The sequence below is a fragment of the Perissodus microlepis genome, chromosome 9, assembly GCF_051167445.1.
Source record: "Perissodus microlepis isolate ML-2025 ecotype Zambia chromosome 9, ASM5116744v1, whole genome shotgun sequence".
Taxonomy (NCBI): Eukaryota; Metazoa; Chordata; class Actinopteri; order Cichliformes; family Cichlidae; genus Perissodus; species Perissodus microlepis.
In genome coordinates, this window is record NC_140469.1 from 5,051,165 (window position 1) to 5,070,300 (window position 19,136).

At 42.5% G+C, this 19,136-nt stretch overlaps 1 protein-coding gene across 5 annotated transcripts in view; it reads left to right on the top strand.

Moving 5' to 3' along the window:
- arhgap12b (Rho GTPase activating protein 12b) overlaps nt 1-18,526 on the top strand; it is a 71,756-nt gene extending 53,230 nt beyond the window's left edge. The window contains exons 3-19 of one of the 5 annotated variants that reach the window (XM_084938786.1): nt 3,238-3,510; nt 5,653-5,793; nt 5,916-5,996; nt 6,495-6,617; nt 8,021-8,095; nt 8,466-8,527; nt 9,660-9,741; nt 9,922-10,044; nt 12,409-12,513; nt 12,631-12,729; nt 12,946-13,048; nt 13,138-13,257; nt 13,361-13,459; nt 15,497-15,574; nt 15,675-15,809; nt 15,929-16,034; nt 17,130-18,526. In XM_084938786.1, coding sequence (XP_084794912.1) covers nt 3,238-3,510; nt 5,653-5,793; nt 5,916-5,996; nt 6,495-6,617; nt 8,021-8,095; nt 8,466-8,527; nt 9,660-9,741; nt 9,922-10,044; nt 12,409-12,513; nt 12,631-12,729; nt 12,946-13,048; nt 13,138-13,257; nt 13,361-13,459; nt 15,497-15,574; nt 15,675-15,809; nt 15,929-16,034; nt 17,130-17,304 — 1,980 coding nt within the window. In that variant the 3' untranslated portion in view covers nt 17,305-18,526. The remainder of the gene's footprint in view (nt 1-3,237; nt 3,511-5,652; nt 5,794-5,915; nt 5,997-6,494; nt 6,618-8,020; nt 8,096-8,465; nt 8,528-9,659; nt 9,742-9,921; nt 10,045-12,408; nt 12,514-12,630; nt 12,730-12,945; nt 13,049-13,137; nt 13,258-13,360; nt 13,460-15,496; nt 15,575-15,674; nt 15,810-15,928; nt 16,035-17,129) is intronic. The other 4 variants (XM_084938789.1, XM_084938787.1, XM_084938788.1 and 1 more) reach the window with 4 other exon arrangements.
- Nucleotides 18,527-19,136: the final 610 nt, after the last annotated feature.

A 19,136-nucleotide genomic window follows, 5' to 3' on the forward strand; every position in this document is an offset into this window, starting at 1 on the left:
GTGTTAGAACCAGTCCATTTACCATTTGTAGTAAGGAGGGAATCTGATGGTGATATCTCAGTTCTGTGTGTACACTAGAAATGGTCCTGAGTCGTCACCTGTATGCTGCGATGAAACATATCTATCTTGATGGTAGTGGTCTCTTCCTGGAAAGCAGTGGATCATCATTTGTAATGAGCTTTCACTGAATGGCTTGATGAGGATGAAAGAGCTGTGAATCATGGTGTTAGAGGCTGTATTTTTTGTTGTCTGTTTTGTTTTTAACCAGCAAAGCTAGTTTTGTTTTCATCCTGTGATTTAGTCTCTGTGCATGTGTGTGCACCATCATGGTACCTTCTCTGGAAGCAAATAATATATAAAGTTTGATGTACTGGAAACCTTAAGGTGTGCGCTTGATTTCACACAGAAAGTGAGCGTTCATGTGACAAAACATCTACATGTCATTGGGAATTACGACACAGAATTTGGTGAAGGTTATAGTGAGTTTATCACTATAGCTTTGTGGTTACGTTGTCATGCTAACACGCAGTGACTGTGATCTGCATTTGCTCACTGCCTTAAGTTTGAGTGTGCAGTAGTCATTAGTCGGGTGTTTGGTAATAAACTCTGTTGGTTGTGCTCTTCTTGTTACTCATTATGTTCCACATTAACAGCACTTAATCAGGCTGAGGGGAGCACTACTGAGCCTGTGGACACACAGAGGGAGCTTCCTCCAGTCTTTGGTAATAACACTAATAACAACAACGAAGAGCTGAGCGTCCTTTTAAACCTTACATGTTAGGGTGGTGCAAAATGACCAGTGCAGCTAAAGAAGACAAACACTCTCTATGCAGGCAGCAGAATATGATATAAAATGATTTTGATATGTGTGGTCAGCAGTTGAACTGTGTTCCTTTACCCAGTAATAAAGCGTGTGCACACTCCACTCAGTGACTCTGAATGCAGAAACCAAAAAAATGTTTTGGTTTCCCTTCTGTCAAAACAGACATTAAAGCATATAAATTACTTCTCCACCAGATGCATTCAGGTTTGTTTGGGCTGAGTGGAATCTAAATGGATTTGACCCCAGCCGTGCTCTCCACAGCCGTGAGACTCCATCATTGCTGTATTACTTCCTTTAAAAAAATGAGCAGTTAAAGTTGCAGCACACTGGATCCATTCTGGTGGTGACGGACGAGTCTGAACTCGAGTTCAGCCAAACTGTCATGTCTCTTCGCTTTGCCTCGTTCAGCTGCTCGCTCTGTGTTGGACTTGAAACTGAGAAGCAGCGGGTAAAACTAACTGAAGCCAGCAGGGTGCCACGAGGCCTTTGCTCCAGTCCAGCACGTGTGCAGGATATTAAATAATAATTCATGTGAAAAATATTCCTGTTATTCCAAAACCGGCAGGAAGTTCCATCTGCATCCTGAAAGATGCCCAAAAGCTTGTAACTGAAGTGTGTTTCCACCCCTACATTCCTCACCTGTAACAAACAGAGGCAGTGCTGGCACAGCGTTCTGTATCTAATGCTTTCCTGCTCGCTAGAGACACCCAAAGCTGGCACCGGTCAGACTCAGCTCAGCTCCAAAAGCCCCAATTTTTTTTTTTCAGAGCGTACAGAAACGCTCTGAGCCGTAGCCATGGTAACTTAGCTTTTTCCCTTTTGTGGAGTGACCTTCGGATGCTGCCAAGTTTTAAAAGACCATCTCAAAAACTGTCTTTGATGTTTATCTGCTCTGACACTGCAGGGCCAGGTCCAAATCCAGGAAAATATATTCAGACGGTATCTCTTAGATTATGTAAAAGTAAAGATCTAAATGGAAGACAAACTGTTTAGTTAATAGAAACCTTTTTATCTCTCTACCGCATCGGCACTTTATACCAGCCATTTGCACAAAAGACACGTAACTTATCTCTTCTACTTCCTCTTGCCTTTGCTGTGCAACGTGCTTTTTTTCTCTCTAACACTTGTTTCCCCAAATGTTTCAATCTTTATAACCTGCTGTTGCACAATTTGAAGCAATATTTATGGTTGCTAAGGAGATGTTTAGCTGTTAGGTCCCCGTGCCGTGACAGTGCTGTCTGTTATGGCAAAAAGCCACATTTAAAGTGACAGCTCTTCACAAGCCTGCACAGAGTCCTGTGAAAACTTTCTGTTTAAAATTCTGTATTTTCCTCTGACCTGTAGTGTTCTTTTTGTGTGCTAGGGGGAAATTTGCTGTATGTCTGTCTTCTCTTGATGAAGTAAATTGTGCTCAAAGCATCAAAAATCCATATTTCTTTCCAGGAATTAAGACCCAGTTACTCAGAAAAATCTGCAATCCTTTTAGTGAACAGTTGAAACTACACCTGCACCTCTGGCAGTGCTAATGCCAGTGTGACAGCATGGTATCATTAGTTTTAGGTTAAGATTTAGGCTTGTATGATAATAGATAACTTTGTGAACAGGAGTAGAAACAGTTCCAATACATTCAAGGAGCCTTGCTGCAGAAGTTGTCTGAAAAACTGGGCAGCTCATACCAAAACAATCTACATATTGTTTAATATAACTATTAAACAGCCTCATGCATAAACTGTGAAGTAAAATCTCTGAAATTCACCATTTAATTTCTTTTGCATTTCATATCTTTTATCCTACATGGGTATTTCTTGCATTAAAATACCAGCAGCCATTTGTCCTCAGAGCATTTGCCTCTGATTTGACAGATAAATGATTACATAACTCTGTTGAGTGCATGTGGTTCAAATCTCACTGATATGGTGCGATTTCAACCTCTGTGACTGCAAGCCACATGTGCCGCCTCCATCCTGCCGTGCAGACTGCCAGACTTGCTCAAAGCCTTTGTCTGCCTCCTCACTCACTCACTTTCCTTCTTCTAAATGGAGAAATTCGATTATTGTGCAACAGTTATATTTCTTTGCAGCTAAATTCCATGTTTATGTTTGTAATGCTAACTGTGCTGCAGCAAACAGCTCAGCTGATCACGTTCCACCGTTGGGTCCACGCTGTGACAGCTGCTGCTGTTTGTAGCTGGGCCGAGCGTTTCCAACACATACTTGGATGTCAGCAGACACTGGCGTCTTGTGGTCATGGAATTCCTGGAATCTCATTGAATTTTCAGAATAAAGTGAGGACAGTCGTAAATTCCCAGGACAACTCAGTGAATATAAATGAAAAAAAGATGATCAGCCACCTGTGAATGAATGCACCACAAATCCTGATCTTTCCCCTTCTTTTCCTCCATCTGTGTCCTCCAGACAACGTCACCGACAGGTCAGGGCCGGTCCGACTCGCCTGTCTATACCAACCTCCAGGAGCTGAAGATCTCTCAGTCCAGCCTGCCTCCTGTGCCCTCAGGCTCCCCAATCCACATCCTGGGTGACTGGGAGACCCACAAAGATCTGAGTGGCAGGCACTTCTACTACAACCGGGCCACTGGGGAGCGGACCTGGAAGCCACCACGCACCAGGGATACTAGCAGCAGCACCAGCAGTACCCGAGGAGACAGTCAGTGCACAGCGGAGAGTGAGGTGAGGGGTGCCTGAAGTATTTGGAGAGAGATGCTAAAAATGATCTGTTTCTGTAAGTAGTCATAAATGTGAAACATGAACAAGCATTCAAACAAATAATCCTTTGTTTGGGCCAAAGGGTTTAGTTAGGTGTGAGTGGATGTGGAAACAGGAATCGGGTCATGATGGTCTGTAAATGGCGTCTCTGGCAGTTCACGTTAAATAAACAGGCTCTGTTGAAGTTGTGGTCAACCTCACTTTTAAAAGATGTTGTGGTTAGACGAAGGTGGGAAGACAAGTGCGCCTTTGATATAGAGAAACCATGTTTTCGGTTTCTTAGTAGGTTGTCATTTCATCCTAACTATCCAACACTGCCCCCTTGTGAAGCATTAATGTACTGATGTATAACTGATAGAGCACTGGAGTGGCTTATTATTGCCTAAAAAACAAACATGTTGATTCCAGCTTGTCACAGGACCTTTGTTTTATTGTTGTTGATTGTGCTGCTTGGCTGAAAGACTTAAAACATGAAATTCAAACCAGCCTGAGGAAAAACGTGGCGATACACGACAGATAAATCTGCCACTGACATTTGCAAATACCATCAGCTACTAGTGTGAAGTTGTTCAATATGTTATTTTCCAGCTGTGACTGTTAACTATTTTTACACAAATAAAAGCATTAGTCAGCTATAAAGTAAGAACAATAAATAAATAAAGTAAAAGAAACACGTCAAATGTTATTTGATGCTTGGGTTGTTCAGCTTTTATATTCACTAAATATAGTTGGTTGAACGCTTCTCTACTCTTTTTTCTCTTCTGGCACCAGCAGCCTCAAGGCCTTTTATATTTTAAGGTAAATACATACAGAGAGAACCCAACAATCAGGTGACCCCTGTATGAGCAACCACTTTGGTGACAGTGGGAAGGAAAAACTCCCTCTTTAAACAGGAAGAAACCTGCAGCAGAACCAGGCTCAGGGAGGGGCTGCCATCTGCTGCGATCGGTTGGGGGTGAGGAGAGGAAGACAGGACAAAAGACAGAGATTAATAACTAATGATTAAATGTCTTCCTTCTCTCTCCCCAACCGTCACAGCAGATGGCCCCGCCCCTCCCTGAGCCTGGTTCTGCCGGAGGTTTCTTCCTCTTTAAAAAGGGAGTTTTTCCATCCCACTGTCGCCAAAGTGGTTGCTCATAGGGGATCATATGATTGTTGTGTTTTTCTCTGTATGTATTATTGTAGGGTCTACCTTACAATATAAAGCGCCTTAAGGAGACCGTTGTTGTGATTTGGCGATGTATAAATAAAATTGAATTGAATTGAATTAAACACAAAGAGTGGAAAAAAGGTGAGTGAAAAAGAGACAGTCAGTGCATTGTGGGAAGCCCCCAGTATGTCAGGCCTATTGAAATGTAACTAAGCGAGGGTTCAGGGTCACCTGATCCAGCCCTGTCTATATGCTTTATCAAAAAGGAAAGTTTTACTTCTAATCTTAAAAGCAGAGATAGTGTCTGTCTCTTGAATCCAAACTGGAAGCTGGTTCCAGAGAAGAGGGGCCTGAAAACTGACGGCTCCGCCTCCCATTCTACTTTTAAATATTTTAGAAACCAAAAGTAAGCCTGCAGTCAAAGTGGTTGTATCGGGGTGATACAGTACTATGAGGGGGCCTGATTTTTTTTAAGACCTTATATGTGAGGAGGGGGATTCAACAGGAACCTAATGAAGAGAAGCTGATACTGGCGAAATATGCTCTTTCTTTGTAGTCCTCATAAGTAGTGTAGCTGCAGCATTTTGCATCAAAATGTTTACATGATGTTTACAGTTTTACTCTTTTTTTTTTTTTTAAATATATATTTTTGTGTTCACATTCTTGCCTACAGTTGGGCAAGATGATTGATGCTGAAAACTACTTGAGAACCTTTTAAATGTTGGTGTTGTACCTTACAGTGATATCAAAATGAAGCCATGGAGATGCTGCTGAAGTGCATAACATCCACTGTAACTCACATGTTGGAATTTTATACTCAGCAGCCAGTTTTTACTTTGGTTGACTATAACTTTGTGTCCTGTTAGAACAAACTTGCCATGTGGTCATACGTGTGACCCTTGGTTCAGCCAATTCTTTGCTTTAAGGTCTTCATTGCTGTCCTTCTTTCTCCACAGCCACTGTCCTCAGAGGAAAACTGCCACAGCACCCACTCCAGTCAGTCTGACAGCCAGTATGGGTCACCCCCTAGAGGCTGGTCTGAAGAGCTGGATGAACATGGACACACCCTCTATGTGTCTGAATACACACAGGAGAAGGTGGAATCTGATTTTGATTGTGCTTAAAAGAGTTTGGGTGACCTCACCTGTCACCCTTAGCGACTGCACTTCCATCAGATGCTTTTTCTTTATTTGCAGCTGACCAGTGTTTATGTTTACAGTGGATAAAACATGTGGACGAACAAGGCCGACCCTACTACTACAGCGCTGATGGCTCCAGGTCAGAGTGGGAATTGCCTAAGGTAAGATTACATGATGAACTTGGCTGTCCATGTGCTTTGTCATCCACCACTTAATGCAGGTTCCTTCCTGTGACAATGACAAGTCTTATCGTATTACATCACCTGGCACCACTGCACTGTAACACACTTTGCCTCATCCTAGCAGTGTTGAGACCAGTCCTGTTGTTGTAAGTGGATGAAGTTCTGAGAGCTCACGGAAGAGCCAAGTTTACGTTGAACTCTAAGTGACTGGCTATTAGTGGCACTTTACCACCTAATCTGGAGGCTTTAGAGGCGATCAGAATAGACTGCTTCGTTTGCAGAGTGAGTAAACAGTGGTCCAGTGCACACGCAGGTACAGTCAGTGGACTTTACTGTAAACAATGCCTGCTGTGTAAGGAAAGTTCCTCTGTCCAATGATCCTTTGGACAGTAAAAGGAGAGGTAGGGAAAGGGAATCTGAAGTCTGTTAGAAAAACATCTGGACTGTAAACATCACCACTTGTCTCTGTCGTTGCAGTACAACATCTCCCCTCAGCCCGGCGAGGTTCCTAAGAGTCGCAGCCTGGAGAGAAAGCAGCCGGAGCCCATTGTCCTCACTAAGTGGAGGCACAGCACTTATGTCTTAGACCTCAATGACAAGGTAGGACAGAGACCACCACTAATGTGGAGTTAAACAGTGTTAGGCTGATGGAAAAAGGCTCTCCTGTGTTGTTCATGCTGTGTTTTGTGTGCACTTTAACACTAATGACAGTTTGAGTTCAGCATATGGAAAGGTGGTGAATTATTCTGTGTGTGAAAAGAAGAGAGCAGGTTGTTGTGAAAATTAATGATGGCCAAAAAAATGGATTAACAAGTTTGCTTTTTCTGGGGAAGACTTCATGGTGTGTGTAGCCAGCATATCTCTGTGAGGACAGTGGACACCTGCTCGTCATGTTGTGTGTGATACAATCTTGTGACATGTAAAACGGGCCAGAGCCACAAAGTACAGCTCACAAACCCACACGCTGACACTTGAATGTCCCTGAATTCCTTTTAACAATGCAACATCTGTTACCATCTGGGTCAGTTATCAGTCTCGCTTGTGTCTTTGTTTGTGAGAGTGCTTTTTTGTTTTTGTCTCTTGTGAGAACAAAAATGTTTGTTTCTGTAATGGTTTTTTGGGTGGGGGGCTTTTCCCCCCTGTCTAAGCTTCTCTGAAGAACTTTTTTTCACAGGTTGAAAATACATTTTTGTTTTGTTTTTTTACCTAAGAAACTTTTTTACAAACTTGGCTAATTTTCTTTTCACCTGTTTCAACTGGAGAACTTTTTTCTTCTCATTTCACAGGTAGAAAAAGTAAAACATTGTAAAATGGTCTGAAATTGATTTTTACCTTTTTAAGTCAGGAGGAAAATAAACGTGTTAGAGATTGGAAAATGAATCACCACAAGCTTTTCTCACTTTCCGCTCAGGGCTTCTGAAAGGAAAGCTCACAGAATACAAACTGATAAAAGAAAGGAGACGCTGCAGAGATTTAGACATCCTCAACTTTAGCCTTCAGTTTGGGCAAAGCTCCAAAAACTAGTCCCTGCACTTTTTATTATGCAACTAGGCACTTATTTTTTTCTTTTCTTTTTTTTTAACCCTCCCTGATGCAGAGTTTAGCAAGTCACATTAAAGAAATGGTTCTAATATGGGATCTAACAATATACATGAGTTAAAAGAACTGACTAAAGAGTGGCTAGATTTAAAAACAACACCCTATATGTTGGTGTTTTGTTAGTTTCTTCAGTGTACATTGTTGTTGATGCAGATCAGGAAAAGAAGAAGCTTATTGGACTATTTATTGAACATCTCTGAAGCCGAAATCCAAGATGTTTGCAGTTTAAACCCTAACTTGTCTTTTTCATCTTTCTCTTTTAATGACTTCTATTAACAATAACTCATTCTTGTGATTCCATCCCAGGTTTCTTCTCCATCACTCACTAACCTCAGACCTACTGTCTTTATGTATAGTCATGTATAGTTATTAGTGACTTCTCACACTGTGCCTCTTGTTGGTAGGAGTGTGCTTCGGTGCCCAAGCAGAGCTCTCCAGACTCTGACTCCTGCCCCTCATCTCCTAAGCACCCCTTGACCGTTAGTATCCCAGCTTGCACTGCACACTGCATATCATCATCCTGCTGTCTCTGCATGTAAAGACAACACTTCTCATCTTTAATCTTTTCAACAACCCAGTTGGTTTACAATCGTCTGCTGCATGCCATATTTACCTGCATCAAACCTATCACCTACCTACTAAACTACTATTTCAACACTGCAGCATTAGGGTGCCATCTGCTGGTGGTGTTTAGCTATGACACAAGGCAACACAGCAGCTTTAAGACTCAGTTTGCTCCGCTCCATTTGCTTGTTGAGGATCGGTGTGTGTGTGTGTGTGTGTGTGCGTGTATTTTCATTCATGTGTTCCAGCAGGTTTTTATCTGCCACTGTGTGTCTCTCTCTTCAGCCTTCAGAGAAGTGTGGAGTTCTCAATGTCACCAAAATCACAGAGAATGGAAAGAAAGTCAGGTAAGAAGTGATTACCGTAATTGTCGGGCTATGAGCCGCTACTTTTTGCACAAGCTTTGAACCCTGCGGCTTTTAGTCAGGTGCGGCTTTTCTATGGATTGTCCATGATTTTTGCCATATCGTAAGACCATTTGTTTTGTTTGTTCCGCTGTTGTACGGCACTACGTTGCCTGGCGGAAGGGCATGTGATCAGACACACAGTATCGGGGTTCAAGAGTGGTATGTTGGTCACATGTCCATCCGCCAGGAAACATAGTGCCGTACAAGTAGCACGAAAAACAAACTTCAAAGTAGCGCTACGCGTTCAGCGGGAGGCGTGGATGACGAAGGGCGATAAACTTGTGAAAAGCAAGTTATGCTCAACTAGACCGGTGGATTCTGACAGCGTGGAAAAGTGTGAAAACATCCATGATCACCAACGGATTTCGAAGGGCTGGACTGCTGCATGATGGAGAGGAGGACACCGCCACGGCCCTTCTGAGGGTGTTTGACTCTGACAACGAGGATTTGTTTGGTTTTGAAAGTGACAACGAAGGAAAGGAGCTGAGAGTGGATGACATAGCCATCCTGAGCCTGTTCGTTTCCGACACTGGAGAAGAGGACTTTGGTGGTATTAGTGCGCAGGAAGAAGAGAAAGATAGTGGTGAATGACTGACTTTTCTTCTTGTTAAAGCCGTGTCACTGCACCTGAGCCTAAAAGGTAGTCCGAATCTATTTTTCTGGTGTGCTGTAGGTTATTGTTATGTACTACATTTGTTACTCGTTTATGAAGCACAGTACATGTTTCGTACTTGTAATTACCGCTACTTGTACATATACCTAAAAAGTTATGCAAATATGTACCCATAACTTGTTTTTCAAAATATTAATAAAAGGGGTGTGTGTCCAAACAGCCATCTCTTTCCTGACAATTCCCTTTGTGCATATTCTCTTACATATGATAAGTCAACATTGAAACACCTGCGGCTTTTAGTCAGGTGCGGCTAATGTATGTACAAAACAGGATTTTCCCCTGATTTTAGCTTGTGCGGCTAATATTCAGGTGCGCTTTGTAGTCCGGGAAATACGGTACTCTCTAAAAGTGTTCTCTGCATCCACAGAATCTCATTAACACATTTGTTCTGACTAACAGGAAGAACTGGACCTCCTCATGGACTGTGCTGCAGGGCTCATCCCTGCTCTTTGCAAAGGGTCAGGGGGGCAGCACCAGCTGGGTATGTATCCTGTGACCTCTGACTTCTTCTTTTGCTTTTTTTTTTTTTTTTTAAATCATTCCATTTGTTTCTCTGATATTTTCCTTTTCCATATTCCTGCGTATTCACCGGCCTTCATGCCATCTGTGTTGTGACGTCTGTCAACTTCTGTTCATTAGTTTTCTCCTCTTCTCTCTGAAGTCTTACTACCGCAGCGACTCTATCCCAGAGCTGCTCCTCACTCTTCTTAGCAGCTGGAAGCACTCAGTCAAGCCCCGTCCCGCTGTCTCCTATGTGAACTGTAGGCCCGGTCAGGCTGCCGCTGTATGTTCCCTCTCTCTCTGCATGCGCTCCCACCTCTCTCCCATTTGTTCATTCACCCCTGCTGTGACTGACCAGGAGACTGACTGACGTGTGTTTGTCAAGCATGACTCACCTTAACTTCACTTTAGAGAAACAGCGGTTTAGAGAGAGATCAAAGGATTCTTTTAAAGGTTGTGTGATATTTATACTTTTATCTTAAATTTACAAGAAAGCAGCTACCGTACATTTTTGATCTTTGTTGCACTTTGTGGCATTAAACTTGCACATTTTACCTGGTGCTTGGAGAGCAGCCAGGATTTAGGCTACGTCCACACTAATGCGTTTTCGTTTGAAAACGCATAGTTTTCTCTCCATTTTGGCCTCCCGTCCACACTCAGACAGCGTTTTCTGTGAAGGAAAACGCATACACTTGAAAATGGTGCTTTTGCGTCGCAGTGTTGACAGCGAAAACTGAGACTTTTTGAAAACAATGACACATTTTAGTCATGTGATGCAATCAAGTGGCCAATTAAACAGCGGTGGGCATTACACAGCAGTTGTTTTGTTTGCTCTCAATTTTGACAGCCCTATTAAAGATTAATATCAGTTTGTACATCCCCCAGATAGCTTTTCTTCAAATTCCAACAACTCCACCTCATTGTTAGTCCACTTAAAAAAACTCGGTGCTTTTTCTCAACATTTTGCCACGACGTTTCAAAGAGTCGGAAAGTAAATAAACGGCAGGCAGAAATGAGGCAGGTCGAATCGTCTTGCGTTTCATGCATGCACAGTACTGGAACGTAATCGTTTTCGCCCGTTTCAATGTGGACGCGCAACTCTGTGAAAATGACTGAAAACGATAGTGTGTGGATGCGGAGTGTTTTCAGACGAAAACGCCGTTTTCAAATCTATCCGGGCTAGTGTGGACGTAGCCATAGATACACTAATGAGCAGCAGTGGAGCCCATGCAAGTCACTCATACAAACAGAAAATAGTTAATAAAGAGGACTTAAATTATTCTGTTGGATAAAAGTGTATGCAGTGTGTCTCTCCTCAGAGGACATGCACTTATATTTTACTTAGGGCAAGTGTGTTTAATACTTTATTGATAAATGGAATGCTCTTTAAATATTAAGTGAGTAAAAATATGCAGAAAAGAAAGAAAAAATGCAAAGAGTTTAAAGAAAATCAGCATTCCAGTAACTATAGAAAAGTGATTTAAAGAGAGGAAGAACAAAGTGTAATCAAACCTTCATGAAAAGTTCACACCCAACAGCTGCATCAGTGTGTTTCATACAGTTTCTCTGTGATGTGATTTTTTTAAGCAGTACTGATATTTCGTTTAGCTGGAAGAAACCTCTGGCTGGTAGTTGTGTGTGGAGTAAAGAGTAAGAGAAAAGAAGGAGAGCACGGAGAGACAAGCACAAAGTGCATACTGGGAGAGAGAGGAGGCAAGAGTTGATATCATGGCAGCATATAAAGACACAGGGAGTAAATACAGAATGCTAACAGGGCCTACCAAGCATAGGTCCGGGACCCAAGGAGTCAGAGGGGTTCCCTGGTCTTATTCCAAAAATATATTTCATTGTCCAGAGTGAGGCACAATAAAATAAAGCAAGTCACTCTACAATCCAGTGCCAAATTTAAAATCTTGTCTTGGTCATTTACAACAAGTGGAGATACTTATAATTGACCTTGTTTTATGATGGGTCACACCACAGCTCCAGTGATTAATAATAGTGCTGGGTCGTGTCCTGGCATCCCCTTCCAGAAAGTTATCCACACATGAAGAGCCAGACTTTGGGGACAGTGCTGGAGTTGATGAACTGCTCCAACGTGCAGCTTTCTGCTGGGGTGTCTGACCAGGCGTTGATGTCAGGAGTCCGTTCGCACAGTTTCAGGCATTTGACATATGGACCGCATGTCTGACAAGAAGAGAGATTTAGGAGGCTCACGGTGTTCATCACTTTCCGGTGATATTTCCAGGAATAGCTCTGACTGAATTACAACGCTGTTAGATTTAAAACCTCCAAACATGGTGTTTATTAATATGCATGACATTAATATAAATAACTAATAGCCTTTTTGCTTTTTCGTAACACAAAACTAAAGATCTTTGTGTGTGAAGATATCCAATATGTACCTCCTGCTCCACCAGTGATTCCTCTGACATCAATGCAATATTAATGAACATAACTGAGGTTCTTAGATGATTTAACGACTATTTTATTAACTGTTGTGTTATTTACTGAGTCCAGTGTTAAGTCTTTACCCCTTTGTTGCATATCTGGTTTCATCCTTGTACAGACACAGCATGACATCCCTGTTATATTATGTGTGTGTCAGACTTTGTCTCTCATACTGTGTCTCGTCTCACTGTTCCAGAAGTTTGGCAGCAATCAGTCTAAGCCTGAGTTCACTGTGGATCTGCGCGGGGGGACAGTGGAGTGGGCCTCCAAGGACAAATCAAGCAAGAAGCACGTCATCGAGGTGCTGGACCCATTGGACCTGCTCCCAACTCTCAGCTCTTGTTTTTTCAGTCATTTTTGGTTCAAACATGTCAGAACGAGCTGAGCTGTTTTGGCTTTTTATCCTTTCCTCCTCTAGCTGAAGACCCGTCAGGGAACAGAGCTCCTGATACAGTCTGAGATCGACAGTGTCATCAGTGACTGGTACCGCGCCCTTACAGAGACCATCAACACACATGTGAGTGGAGGACACAGAAGCTTTACCTTTAATTTAGATACTTTTCCCACAATTCAGTGCAAGCCCAGCCAGAGCTGAAATCCCAGTTTACACCTGTTTAAACAAACTGCAGTGAAAGGTTAAATATTCAGGAGTGGACAGAATAAATAGAAACTGAGAGCAAATTCATTCTGAGCCAGCTTAAGCTAACAGCACGTATGTGTCTTCCCCGTCCAGGCGTGGGAGTCGGATGAAGCCATTGAGGAGGACTTGCCAGAGTCTCCGGGAGCTGAGAAACAGGACAAGGAGAAGGAGCACCGGGACTCTAAGAAGAGCCGAGGTAAGTCTGCGAGTGTCCCTGCGCTACAGAATGGACATTCAGTGTGTTTGCAAAAGAGATGCACTCACATGGAGCCTGTCTTCCTACAGCAATGAAGAACTCTGTGAGCATGGATTCATCAGACCAGAAGAAAACCAGGATGAAGCTCAAGAAGTTCCTGACTCGTCGACCCACATACCAGGCTGTCCGAGACAAAGGATACATTAAAGGTAAGCGGACAGCAGCTCTATGCACGTGACTCCAGCGAGAGTCCTCTGTGATGTTCCACCAGACGGGTGAAAGATGGAAATAAATGTTTGTGTGTGCTCACAGATCAGGTGTTCGGCTGCAGTCTGACCAGTCTGTGTCAGCGGGAGAACACATCAGTGCCCAACTTTGTCAAAATGTGCATCGACCATGTGGAGAACACAGGTACGAGCCCTCCATACATACGCATATGTCACACTGCTTATTATTTTTATAGATTTTTTTTATACAACTTCACAAATGCAGACATTAAGCTCTCCCATTCTAATCTAAAGAATCCAGAATATGTTGCTATAAATCATCCATCACCTTGGCGATGGTTTCGGCTCAGTTTTATTTCATGTTCAGCCAGTCGTTTGTTACAGTTGCATTATTTTTTCACACACATTAAACAACAGAGTTCTATGGGCTCAAAATGTGGTCATAAATATTTTGTACTTGTAAAAAAGATTTGTGTGTGCGTAAAAAAGATTTGTATGTGTAAAAAGAATTTGTGTGTGCGTAAAAAAGATTTGTATGTGTAAAAAGGATTTGTGTGTGCGTAAAAAAGATTTGTATGTGTAAAAAGGATTTGTGTGTGCGTAAAAAAGATTTGTGTGTGGACTTAGAAAAAAAAAACCCTGCAAGTTACAAGTACGAATTTTGACCCTATTTTTCTTCTTTTCATCTGATTGGTCAATGTCATGTCAATCACAAATGTAACAATCCAATCAGAGAACAGATGGGTTTGGCTGTCGGAGGGGCGCTTTTTTTGAACTGCAGGTCTTTGAAGGGAATAAATGCCCTTTTACATGCCAACCCAGCGTTTTCCTTCATCACCACGAAGGAAAACAGTCTGTGGTCGTCCGAGTTTGGTGATTTTTGTGTCACAGGTCTACGTGTTTAATACAGGGACTTCCACAGCCTTTTCAACAGCGCTGCGGACCGCGGGGCGGGGGCGGGCAGTGTTTTGGAAATGACAGTCTTCATTACAAAGCTTTCTTCGTTATGAATTAGCATACATGTTTTTATTGAACATTTGAAGAACCAGCAAAAAAAACAGAAACTCTTGCAGAGGACATAAAGTCAGAGATAGAAAAGACAAGGAGCAGGTGCATCTAGTACAGGTAGAGCTGCTGCAAAAACCCACAGAGCCCAGCAGGCAGCGCAACAAATTCTGGATCCTTTGCTTTTAGCACATCCTGCGTCTGATGTGAAAGGACTTTTATGCTGCGCACTGTGACTCACAGCAATGGTCCTGGGTCAGCCCTGACTTTGTGTTAAACTAATCCTAAAGTAATAATGGTATTTCTAACCACTGATATACCACAACTTTTTCCTTTCAACAGCTACTGAAAGTTAGGGGACCTAGCTGCTATCGGATATTTATATAGAGATCCTCCAGCTTTAAACTGTATCACCCTTCAAGGACCTGCAGTTCAAAAAAGCGCCCCTCCGACAGCCAAACCCATCTGTTCTCTGATTGGATTGTTACATTTGTGATTGACATGACATTGACCAATCAGATGAAAGGAAGAAAAATAGGGTCAAAATTCGTACTTGTAACTTGCAGGGTTTTTTTTCTAAGTCCACACACAAATTCTTCTTACACATACAAATCTTTTTTACACATACAAATCTTTTTTACAAGTACAAAATATTTATGACCACATTTTGAGCCCATAGAGTTCCAGAGGTTAAAAGTACACGAGCCAATTACCTGAGTTGTAAACTGGAAGAGGCTGTGTAAAAGTATTTAAATGAAAAAATGTTTGAAAATCAGTAAATACAAAAATAAATAGATCTTCCAGCCGATGAGGTTACATAGACACAGGCCAGTAACATGACCTGTGTCCAGGTCATGGCGGAGAGAGGCAGAGTCTTTCAGAAGTAAACTCAGGTTTTCTGCCACTTCAGCCAGTTCAGAATATTAAACATCTGTGTGGAATTTCAATTGTTTTTAAATTGTTTTTGCTTCTGATGCTGCGACTTTCTGTATCAGGCATAATTTTAGTCTCTTTCAAGCATCAACTCAACTGTTTTCATTCAGACTACCTGCAGTTTGTTCCAGAGCAACACAAAGTGAGGCAGTGAAGAGAAAAGCATTTGATCAGTCTCTCTTTGTTGGTGCTGCTGCTTTAAAGTCAGGAAACATAAACGCGGCCTTGTCGTTTACACTCCCTGCTCCTGTCTGTGTTCCCTTCCTCTCAACTACACCCACAGGTCTTAATATTGACGGCTTATATCGAGTGAGCGGGAACCTGGCAGTGATCCAGAAGCTTCGCTTTGCTGTGAATCATGGTAAGATCTAGTTACACTGTATCTCTATATGTGATGTGATGTAAAGGGTCAGTTTTCTGGTAATAGTTGTGTTCTGCCTTACCTCCTCGTCATCTGTCAGATGAGAAGGTGGATCTCAATGATAGCAAGTGGGAGGACATCCACGTCACCACCGGAGCTCTCAAGATGTTTTTCAGGGAGCTTCCAGAGCCTCTGTTCTCATACGGATCCTTCAATGACTTTGTGAATGCCATCAGTGAGTTATACGGTTAAAATAGTGCCGCTCTCAATCTTTAGGTTAAATCCTTTGCCTGGTGTGACCACAAGGTGGCACTGCATCCATGTGTTTTCACTGATTCTGCTTCTCCTCTTCAGAGTGCTCCGACTACAAGCAGCGAGTGAATTCAATCAAAGATTTAATCAAGAAGTTGCCAAAGCCCAACCATGACACAATGCAAATCCTCTTCAAACACCTGAGGAGGTAAGCAGTGCGCTGGGACACTTTCCATTCATCCATTTAATAAATAACTTCTTCAGATCCTGAAACCTGTGAAATTTCATCACTGTCTTCAGAAGTAAGAAAGTCATCAGTCAGACTTGTTCACTTCTAGGTTTCCCAATTAAAGTCGGATATTCTCTGAATTAAAGCCACTGTGTTGTATGTTAGTTATTTATTACTGTGTATTTTGTTATACACTAAGGTATAATGACAAAACATTGTTTCAGCCCAGATATAAATCATTTTACCCTGAAGATCCATCAAATAAAAACAAATATTCGGACCTGTGTCTGTATCAACACATGGGAAAAGTACAGCCTGACAACTGTAACCAGCCCATCCCAGTGTGAAGCCCAGGATAATAACTAGTTGGCCAACTCATCAGCAGTCACTTTGAAAAATATAACTGGTGATAAACATTTATGAGGAACATCCGACACGGAGAAAGTAAACGCCTTCAAGTGTGTATTCTCTAATGCCCGTCCTCTTTGATTTATTTGGTCACGTTTTACTTGAACGAGTTTCACACGCGTGGCTCAAACGGACCCGTTCAGCTGTTTACTCTCCCTCGTTCCGATCAGCCTATATGCAAACACAAACTTGAGCCAGCTGTGTATTCTTGGCTCACTGCAGCCAGTGGCAATATCATATGTTCACAATGACATTTGCCTAGCTTTCCAATTTGCATTTATATGGTGCCGTGTTTGCTGTAATTCAGTACCTGTGAAGTGGTGTTTCATGAGGAAATTTATAGCGTGACATTCTGTATATGGAGGTCTACATATATCAGCAGGGGGATTTAATCTGCCTTCTTTTTTCCTTTGCTCCATGAATATGTTATTGTTTTGTGCATCTGCATGCAAGGATGTAGATTCTATTTAAAAAAGCTATTATGCTCTTGCCTGGAGCGTTCTGTCGTGTTACCGAGTTTGCTTCTGCGCTCCGGCTCGAGTCTTAAAGATGTATGTAATGCACTTTTCTCCAGATGAAACCGGAACGCCGGCAAACATCTGAAGCTGTTTATAAAACGTGCAATCTCTAAATCTCCTCTTCTCCCCATTCTCCTCTTCTGTCCAGGGTGGTGGACCACGGAGAGGCCAACCGCATGACCACGCAGAGCGTGGCCATCGTGTTCGGACCCACGCTGCTGAGGCCCGAGACCGAGACGGGCAACATCGCGGTCCACATGGTTTACCAGAACCAGATAGTAGAGCTTATACTGCTCGAGTACGAAAGTATTTTTGGTAGGTAGAGGTTCCTACTTAGGAAGAGGATGCCACACTTTTCAAACATGGACTTGTTTTCCATTTCCCCTCCTCTCTTTTGTTTCTGGACTGAACTGAACATTGCTGTGGACCAAGCATAAAAAAATTCCTAAAGTGTTGCACTTAAAGAAGTTTTGGAGATGATTTAAAAGAAAAAAACAAAGTGTATAAATCTCACCCACTTGTTCAGTTGCCATTCCTGCTGCGAGTAGTGGGGCCAGATGAGTTTTTTTCAGAGTGGTGCTGCGATGACGTGTGGACGATGTGGTGGATTTGAGTATTCAGGTGTTTTTCACATACACTGGATTCCCTGTGGCCAGTAAATGAAAGTGGAGCTGCTCGCACCTCTTGGTGGAATCCGACCAGGCAGTGGTTCTGGTTTCTGTGTCGTGAAGCTTCGTTTGTGACGTGTGAGCCCTTTGAGTATTTGGATGAGGTGGAAAAATAATCAGTGTTAAGCTAACAGACTGTCTTTTGGCTCTTGGATGAACTGGAATTACACTTATCCCACTTATTAGTGACACCCCCGCCCCCACTTTCAACCAGTGTTGGCCATTAACCCTTTGACACACGAGTGTGCCGAGTGAGGTAAATGGCATCAAATCGGAGCAGAAGCATCCCTGTGTTGCCACTTTGTAACAAACTGTGTGTCGTGTAGTCTAACGTGCTTTGGTAACATTTGCGTTAAGCCGGCCGCGATCCTTCGTGAACTTCATTAAAACTTCAGTGGCGAGAAAGGTCGCCAACCTCAGTCCTGGTGTTACTGGAAACCAACAAAGCAGACTTCTGGGAACTTCAGTGTTACCATTTCACGTGAATTTGCTGACCCTTCTCACGTAAGCTAATATTACAAAGTGTTCAGACAGGGGAACATGGCGCCCGGCTGTTCGAACGCAAAGAAGAGCCTTTAAACCCTTTCGGAGCGTATGTACAGGGGAAGAAAGTAGCTGTTAAACTGTCGTAGTGACTGAGGTATGTGTGCTTTTGATGGCGAACCAGTGAAAGAGTCTGACTTTGTTGAAGTTTGAATCAAAAACGTGAAAAATAGACAGATTGTGAAAAAGAAAAAAAAACGTGACCGACTGTTACTTTTGTTTGCAGGTGTATCTGGAGTGTTTGCGCATGGTCAGGCATACATTTGAATGTACTTTTCAGGCTAACTGCTGTTTGTGAAATTGCTATGTCTAATAAAAAAACAAGACAAACCCACGTCGGTGTGTGCTGTGGTGGCTGTGAAGTGAAGAAAAGGTTAGCAGGCTGTTTAACCTTCAATCAGCTCTAAAGCTTCCCCCCTTTCCCTCGTCTTTAATTACATAATTGAATTAATCTACTCAGCACTGATATCCTGCTTATTGAATTGAGTGATTAAGCTTTCATGTCTCAATCAATTATTTTCCTACCTGTTAATTATGAAATGAAACGTCGGTGTATTTCTGGAGATTTCTTGAACGCGGCCCAACCTCTGCCGCTCCACTTCCATTAATCTGATTTCTCCGTTCTTCAAACGCCGTTTTTGTCGTTACGTCTCAGGTCAAACGTGGCTGCAGACCTGAAGGGTGTGGATTAATTGATGTCTAATTAGGTAATTGCCACAGTGTCAGTTCTGATTAAGAAGCACGAAGTGGAGCAAACTCTGCTTTGCTGAAAGCCACACAGAGCCTGTGTGTATATTTTCTGTAGTCGTCTCCATATGTGGAAGTTTCCAGAGTGGGTTTGCTTTAATCTAATTTAGTTTTTATTAGCGCCAGTGTTTAATTTTCCTTGATTTTTCTTGGCCCGATGAGGCTATTTAATGACAAATTAAGTCAAAGATCTGGAG